At 39.6% G+C, this 9,453-nt stretch overlaps 1 protein-coding gene across 1 annotated transcript; it reads right to left on the bottom strand.

The window, feature by feature from the left end:
- Window positions 1–3,711: 3,711 nt before the first annotated feature.
- LOC123381174 (olfactory receptor 7C1-like) lies at window positions 3,712–8,981 on the bottom strand. The gene is given in 2 exon segments (XM_045041534.1): window positions 3,712–8,067; window positions 8,069–8,981. Coding segments are annotated over 2 exon segments (867 nt in total). The 5' UTR covers window positions 8,740–8,981; the 3' UTR covers window positions 3,712–7,871.
- Window positions 8,982–9,453: the final 472 nt, after the last annotated feature.

Raw genomic sequence — 9,453 nt, 5'->3', positions numbered from 1 at the left:
AAGAACAGAAGGAAACTTCCACAACACGAAAGAGGTCATATATGAAAACCCACCTCCGAAATCATTCTCCAGAGGGAAACACTGAGAACACCCCCTAAGATGATGCAAGACAAGCATGTCTGCTTTCATACCTCGCATGCAACATAGCTTTGCAGCTTCCAGACAGAGCAACTGGCCGAAAAAAGAAAAAAGAAAAGGAAAAAAGAAGAAGGAAATAAAAGGCATTAAACTTAGGATGGAAGAAGTAATATGAGTCCTCCAGACCAGAGACCTAGCCCCTCTCACTCCCACGGTACTAGTTCTATCCCTTACTTCACTCACTCTGAACTCAGCAATCGTTTTTTCCTCACAATAACCTGGGTCACTTTTCCACGGGCCGGTCCTGTTCCTACCGCCCCTGACATAGAACCTGAACTTAATCTTCACTAACTACAGAAGGAAACTTCAACCCTCAGGCCAAAGTGTCACTTTCTTTAGTAATCTGACTGTTGCCTACCCAGCCAGGCCACTGTGGCTTCGTTTTGCAGAACCCGCAGCCCCTGCTTCTGATGGCTGGTCAGACAGTAAGAAGTATTTCCAATCCCAGCAGCACAACTTCTGCTCCACTGAATCTCTAAATTTTCCTCCTCTGCTGGCTCTTCCTGGACTGCGCACCCCTTGTCCTCATGGGAAGACCCCTACACCGCCTCCATGTCTCAGCACCGAGAAGCTGCTCTGGGAAGCCTTCACTAACTCCCATCAAAGAGTCCTCTTTTCAAGAACAAATAAAATAAAGGGCCAATTTTGGAGGATCTACTTCACCAGATTTCAATGCCACCTCACATTAATATGTTTATTTATGTATTTTTACCTCTTTCATTCTCTTGATACAGTGAGTACCTTGACAGAAGAAACACTGTCTTGGTCATTTATTTATTCATAAAATGCTGAAAACAATGCTTGTTGAATGACTGCAATTAACAAATGGTTCAAAAATGATAGATGGTCATTCCCAACAATGGAAGGACTGGCAAAGAAAATGGAGGAAAGGCTGTTGAGATATGAAGGCCCATTGATGAAGCACTCACCTTGGAGGAGACAGATCAGGGAGAAATGGCTTAGTGTATCCAGAGTTTCCCTCCACAATCAAAGCCTTAAGGGCTTGACATCACTAAAGTCTCCTTAACTTATTGTCCCTGTTGATGCTCCCAAAATAACTACTGACACAAGGGTTCCTTCCTACCATAACACATTTCCCCAGCACTTCTGAAGATGCCACGGCTCACCCAGATGTTAGCACAGAACAGCGTGAAATCAATAACCCAGTCTCTCCCATGGATGACTGATGCAGCTGGAAGTTATGTCACCAGGAAGGGAAGAGACATGGCCCCACCCAGGAAGGCTCTAAAACACAGCTATGTGCTCATATCACCTGAGGTTACAAGAGTCGACTCCATTGGTGCAGAAAGGCATTTTAATTTCTGTAGCCGTAGGGAATGAATTCCCATGAGTCTCATTAATGAAATATTCTGTTGTCTCTCTTCCCTTTAGGAGACTTGGGTCTCTAGAGCTAGGAGAGAAAAATAGAAAGCAAACTTGTCCCACTGTTGGTATTGGGACACAGACTTGGCATTCCCAGATTGTCTCTTATCACATTTACTCTCTTATCCCAGAAGAAGTTGCCCTGTCTTTACAGGTTCTCACTAATAAGTCAGAGTTCCCCATAGTAACTATTCAATTCTGGTTTTGGAGAATTCTGTGTCCCTTAATCTTCTTTCTCCCATCCATACCTGTTCTTTTGGCTCACCATCATGCAGCCCCCAGCCCCCACAGTGATTCTCCTTTTTTCCTGCTTCTCATTCTCCTTCAACGTGGGCAATATCTATTTAACATCACTCAACCATTTGCTTCTTTGGGCATCCTGTAAACCCCTCATTAGCATTTGTGATATAATAGGCACTAAGCAAGGTGGTGGGAAGGAAGAAAAGTGTAAGAAATGGTACCTTTTCTCACAGTCTCAACAGGGCAAGAGGTATAAAATAAATGAAATCTTGCCATTTGCAATGACATGGATGGAGCTAGAATGTATCATGCTAACTGAGATTAAGTCAATCAGAGAAGGACAAATACCATATGATTTCACTCATATTGGAAGTGAATTAACAAAACAAATGAACATATATGAAGGGTGAAAGAGGAGAGAGAGAAAGAAACCACAAGAGACTCTTAACAATAGACAGATGGAGAAAGGTGGGAGGGAGATGGGCTAGATGAGTGTTGGGTGTTAAGGAGGGCACTTGTGATGAGCACTGGGTGTTGTATGTAAGAGATGAATTACTGAATTCTCCTCCCAAAATCAATATTTTGTTGTATGCTAACTACCTCAAATACAAATTTAAATATAAAATGATGTTGATACTACCCAAAGCAATCTACATATTCAATGCAATCCCTATCAAAGTAACACCAGCATTCTTCACAGACCTAGAACAAACAATCCTAAAGTTTGTATGAAACCAGAAAAGACCCTGAATAGCCAAAGCGATCTTGAAAAGGGAACCAAAGCAGGAGGTATCACAATCCCATGTTTGGGATTGGCATATGGTACTGGCATAAGAACAGACATTCAAATCAATGAAACAGAATAGAGAACCCAGAAATGGACCCACAAACGTATGGTCAACTAATCTTTGACAAAGCAGGAAAGAATATCCAATGGAAAAAAGACAGTCTCTTCAGCAAGTGGTGCTGGGAAAACTGGACAGCCACAGGGAGAAAAATGAACCTGGATCACTTTCTTACACGATACACAAAAATAAACTCACAATGGATGAAAGACCTAAATGGAAGACAGGAAGCCAAATCCTCAAGGAGAAAGCAGGCAGAAACCTCTTTGATCTTGGCCGCAGCAAGTTCTTACTGAACACGTCTCTGGAGGCAAGGGAAACAAAAGCAAAAATGAACTACTGGGACCTCATCAAAATAAAAAGCTTCTGCACAGCGAAGGAAACAATCAGCAAAACTAAAAAGCAACCAACAGAATGGGAGAAGATATTTGCAAACGACATATCAGATAAAAGGTTAGTATCCAAATTATATAAAGAACTTATCAAATTCAACACAAACAAAAAACAAAAAATCCAGTGAAGAAATGGGCAAAGTACATGTATACACACTTCTCCAAAGAAGACGTCCAGATGGCTAACAGACAGATGAAAAAATGCTCCACATCACTCATCATCAGGGAAATACAAATCAAAACAACAATGAGATACCACCTCTCACCTGTCAGAATGGCTAACATTAACAACTCAGGCAACAACAGACGTTGGTGAGGATGCGGAGAAAGAGGATATCTTTTGCATTGTTGGTGGGAATGCAAACTGGTGCAGCCACTCTGGAAAACTGTATGGAGGTTCCTCAAAAAAAATAAAAATAGAACTATCCTACGACCCAGCAATATTGATCCAAGGGATATATGTGTGCTATTTCATAGTGGCACATGCACCCCAATGTGTATAGCAACATTATCGACAATAGCTAAAGTATGGAAAGAGCCCACGTGTATGATGGAGTATTACTCAGAAATCAAAAAGAATGAAATCCTGTCATTTGTAACTAAGTGGATGGAACTAGATGGTATTACGCCAAGTGAAATTAGTCAGTCAGAAAAACACAAATATCATATAATTTCACCATTATGAGAAATTTAAGATACAAAACAGATGGAAATAATGAGAGAGAAGCAAAAATAATATAAAAACAAGGGTAGGGGGATGAGCTAAATGGGTAAGGGGCATTACAAAAGAAACATGTTGGGATGAGAACATATGTTACACTATATGCTAACTAGCTTCAATGTAGATAGATAGACAAATGAATGTGTGAATTAATTAATTAATTAATTAATTAATTAAATAGTGTATTCACCCCTGGAGAAAAAAAGAATTGCAAAACATTACATTGTACACCTGAAATAACACTGTATGTAAATTACACTTCAATAAAAATAATGCCTAAGGAATGGGGAAAATATGATTTTCAGAGTTACTACCTTATAATTTCAAAGTGATCTGTTTTCAACAACAACAAATATAGAAATATAACTCAATGGAATGGGGTGGGAACCCAGAAATAAACTCATATGTTATGATTGAGTGATTTTTGACGAAAGTGCCGGAATGGACAGCCTTTGCAAGACACGGTGATGGAAAACCTGGATATCCACATGCTTCATGATGAAGCCAACCCTCCATCCACCATCTAGACGCATGACTCCAAATGGATCACAGACTAAAGCTAAAAAATAAAACTTAAGCACTTAGGAGAATAGAGAGGTACATCATCTTTATGACACTGGATTTAACAAAGATTTCCTGGAGAGAACACCAAAAACACAGGCAACTGGGGAAAAAATTACATCAGCAAAATGGACAAGATTTGAGCATCAAAGGGCACTGTTTCCCATGTCAAAAAAGAAAGCTCACAAAACAGAGAATAGATTGGCAAATCAGATACCTGGGAATAGATTAATATCCACAATATAAAAAGATTTTCAAAAATTCCACAGCAAAACTCCAAACATCTCAAAACTCCAAACATCTGTGCTTTTATTTAAATTCCATTTACTTATCAGCAGTGTAATATTAGGTTCAGGTATACAATAGAGTGATTCAATGCTTCCATAATTAAAGCTTAAAACAAACAATATTTTTAAAATGAAATTAACAATAACTGTTGGTAACGATCTGGAAAAAACAGGAACCCTCAGGCATTAATGGGAATTGAAACTGCAGTCACCACTGTGGAAAGAGTATCGTATCCCCTCAAAAGTATAAATGGAGCTTCCCTACAATCCAGTAATTGCACTACTGGGTCATTATCCCCAAAATACAAAAACACTAATTCAAAGAGATACACGCACCCCTATGTATTAGCAGCATCATTTAGAATACCCAAATTATGGAGGCAGCCCACGTGTCTACCAATAGATAACTGATTAAAGAAGACGTTGTGCACATACACAAACAATGGAATATTATTTAGCCAATAAAAAAGAATGAAATGTTCCCATTTGCAATGACATGCATGGAGCTAGAGAGTTTTATTCTAAGCAAAATAAGTCAATCAGACAAAGACAAATACAACATGGTTTCACTCGTGGGGGGAATTTAAGAAACAACACAAATGAGCAAAGGGAAAAAATGAGAGGCAAACCAAAATACAGACTCTAAATGATAGAGAACAAACTGATGGTTACAATGGCAAGATGGGTGGGGGATGGGTGAAATAGGTGATGGGGATTAAGGAGTGTCCTTGTCGTGATGAGCACGAGGTGTTGTGTGCCAGTGTTGAATCACTACATTGTATAACTGAGACCAATATTACACGTATGTTAACCATACTGGAATTAGATTTTTTTCTAATTATAAAACAAATTAATGGTGGGGGGAATAAAGAACAGGCAGTAGGCTCAAATAGACATTTCTCCAATACCAGTTCCTCAAAAACGTAAACATAGAATTATCACTTCATCCAGTAGTTTCACTTCTGCTTGTATACCCACTTGTATGCCCCAAAAGAATCGAAAGCAATGACCAAAATAGATATTTGTACACCAATTCATAATGGCTTTATTTACAGTAACCAAAATGTGGAGACACCAGAATGTCCATCAACAAACTCACAGATGAACAAAATGTGGTGACCACATACACTGGGACATCATTCAGCTTTTAAAACGAATGGAATTCTGAAACAGGCTACAACTTGGGTGAACCTTACAAAGATTATGTTAAGTATAAGAAGCCAGAAACACACACACACACACACACACACACACACACACACACACACAGTATTATACAATGCCATCTATATGAAATACCTAGAGTACTCAGATTTAGTGAGAGAAGGTAGGATGATGGGATACAGGGGATGGGCTAAGGGACAATGGGGAGATAGTATTTCAAGGAGGCAAAGGTACAGTTTGAGACCATAAGAAATGCTGGAGATGGACGGAGGTGGTGGTTGTACAACAGTGAGAAAGTACTTAGTGCCACATAAGTATATTTAAAATGTTTAAAATAATAAATTTTATATGTATTTTACCATGACACAAAGAATCTAAAACAGTGACATATTCTGAAAGAATTTCAGTGCCATAAATAGGTTAAAAAGATGTAGAGGAAAGAATCCAAAGTACAAGGAGACAAGGGTGTTGTGATGGCTTTATCTTCTGTGATTCAATACCTCAACCACTAAGTGTACTCAATATAAGGATTCAGAGAACATAAAATTCATAAGGATATCGAAACTACCTTGGGGAAGGTGACAATGTCGTCCTTCACAAGTTCTACAGAGTTCTCCCCCATATGACAGACTTACCATGGACATGCTGAAATTGAAATGCCTTGTCCTGACTCCAGCCCATCTTGAACTTCCAGAGGCCTCAGCAGTCAAAACCATCCAAGGTATGGTATTCATAGAGCATGTAAAAGTTAATCATTCTCATCCAAATTGGTTGAGCCACAGAGATTTCTCGAAAGGGAAAATTCATCACGGTGTCTCCATGAAAAAAAATGATGAGAATCTTACAAAGGGCTCATCCAATTTGAGTAACCAAAAGAAACTTAAACAATTAAAACCCTCTCATTCTTCTGGGGAAAAAAAAAAGCCTGACCTGAATCACTGCAATGTAACGTCATAATCTCTTCTTGACTTTCAGACCTAAGGCACTTCACTGTCTCAGATCCTCAATGGATGGAACCAGTTACCACTGAGAGGAATGAAAATGACAAGAAATATTTACTTTTCCTCCAAACCCAACCCAAAGGCTCTGAGATGATGGCACTGGCTAGCTTATAATGGTTTGTGAGGACTGTGGTCTGAACTAAAATTGGTAGCTTGAAACTGGGCAAGATGAGAGTAATTACACAGGGGAACTTGGTAAAGCTGCAATGAAGATCTCTTTTTTATTTGATTTTATTTTCTTCTCTCTGCTTTACCTCTTTCTTTTAGTCTTTACGTTTGAGTGAGAGCTCCTTAAACATTTATCTGAATACTAGTGTGCAGAGAGAGCTGTGGACTTTTACAAACCAAAGTGGTGGCTTCTAGGGTCAGGTGATGATGAGACATTTGCTTTACTCTGTCTCATAAAGCACAGGTTAGGTCCGTAATTATATCCTGCTATTACTGCCTGATTTCTGAGATGCTACATACAAAAATTTGACTGAAAATACGTAAAATATCCATACTGCTTCTATCATCTGTGAAAGGCAGTGCTCCTGCCTACCAAAATATTAAAAGAAAACTCATAATGCATCCCTGGGATAATCACCAAGAATGACACCATCAATGCCTGAAAATCAGGAGTCATCATTTCTATTACCTACACACTTAATTGATGTTTTGGATGGTGCAAGGTAAAATTAGATATTGCATAGTGAATGTGGAGTATTGTAAACGTCATCACAGGGTTTCCTGTGCCTCTACTGTTGCAGATGTGATCTCTTTCCAAGATGAAATGACAGAAACCATGGAAACTCTTATGTACACTCTGATATGTTCGATGCTTTTCTCCCAAAGCAGAATACTCTAATGAAGCTGCTTTCATCTCAGAGAAGAAGGATTCTACATTTATTCCTTTGTCTCTTCTTATCACATTTTAAGTACTCAATTTCCTAAATTATTGATTTATCACTGAAAATCCATGCAATGGAATTTAATGAGAGGTCTACAATTTTATAAAGAAATGCAGAAGGAATAGTTGTTGATTACGAATGAAAAATTAAAGAGCCTGAACACTGTAGAATGTTAGACTGCAGATTGTCAGTCTATGAACTAATGCAAATATCATGATCTAAGTCTTCTAAGGTTTTGAGCCTTCTTACTCAAGTCTTTATCTTGAAACAAAGAATTCTGTATGCACAGAATGTCTCTTGGCTAAAGAGCTTTCTCAGGCCTTGCTTGATGTCTCTGCTCCTCAGACCACAGATGAAGGGGTTAGGCATGGGTGTCATGATTGTGTACATGCCAGAGGCTATGGCAGATGTGCTGGAGTTTTGTGAAGCATCAATACCAAGATACCCCAAGTCCTATATTACAGAACAAGGAGACCACTGAGAGATGAGACCCACACATGGAAAAATGCTGTATATTGCCGCTGGCTGATGAAATTGTCAAAATGGAGGTTACAATCTTGGAGAAAGAGAGCAGGATACCAGTGAGTGGAACAACACACAGAGGTCCATCTGCGAGATAGATCATCGGGTCACTGAGGAACGTATCAGAGCAAGCAAGTTGGATCACCTGCTTAAGTTCACAGAAAAAGTGAAGGATTTCCAGCTCTGTGCAAAAGGAGAGTCGCAAAATCAGTAAGTCATGTAATAGAGAGTCAAGAACACTCAGTATCCAGGATCCTAGGAGCAGGATGCCACAGAACTTGGGGTTCGTGATGACCATGTGGTGCAGTGGGTGACAGATGGCCACAAACCGGTCATAGGCCATCACTGTCAAGAGGAAGTGGTCTAATACTCCAAAAAGCATGAAAAAGTACATCTGACTGAGGCAGCCTTCGTAGGTGATCACTTTGCTCTGCGTCTGGATGTTCAGCAGCATCTTTGGGACGGTGGTGGAGGTGAAACAGATGTCTGAAAAGGACAGGTTGGAGAGGAAAAAGTACATGGGCGTGTGGAGGCGGGAGTCCGTGATAATGGCCAGGATCATGAGCAGGTTCCCAGTGAAGGTGACCAGGTACATGGACAGGAATGGCCAAAAGAGAAGTGACTGCAGCCCCCCTCATCTGAGAGTCCGAGGAGGATAAATTATGTAACATGCATTTCATTTCTACCTTCCATGTAACTGATGAAAATGACTGTAACAGAGACAAGAACGTTGTAAAGGCAGTGATCACAGAATTGAAAGAAAATCTTTGAGATGCACCTGGGTGGCTCAGTCGGTTAAGCATCTGACTTCGGCCCAGGTAATGATCTTGTTGTTCATGGCTGTGAACCCCACATTGGGCTCTGTGCCAACAGCTCAGAGCTTGGAGCCCGCTTCCAATTCTGTGTCTCCTTCTCTCTCTGCCCCTGCTTTAACACTTGTCTCTGTCTCTCCAAAAAATGAATAAATTTAATTTTTTTTTAAAAAAAGACAGAAAGAAGTGATGTGATCTGTTTTCAACGTGTTTCGTTCATCATACTTATGCATTACCTACCAATCTAGAATATTTAGCAGAAAATTACAGGGAATCTATCTCAAACACTCCATGTTCTCCATGATGCTGAAACTGATTTGCATTCCTTGTCCTGATCAAAACATTTATCCAAAGCAATGCTCTCCTCCATGAATTTACTGAGACATTTTTTGCTCACTCAGCAAATATTGAACAATTATCTTGTGACACATACGGTTGAAACATTGCAAGAAGTAGTGATGTTTGTTTGCCCTAAATAAGATTGAGTCTATGATGTG

Source organism: Felis catus, chromosome A2 (genome assembly GCF_018350175.1).
Source record: "Felis catus isolate Fca126 chromosome A2, F.catus_Fca126_mat1.0, whole genome shotgun sequence".
In the NCBI taxonomy this organism is placed as follows: Eukaryota; Metazoa; Chordata; class Mammalia; order Carnivora; family Felidae; genus Felis; species Felis catus.
Note: the sequence above shows the minus strand (reverse complement) of the source record. Positions and strands in the feature narration are given on the sequence as shown.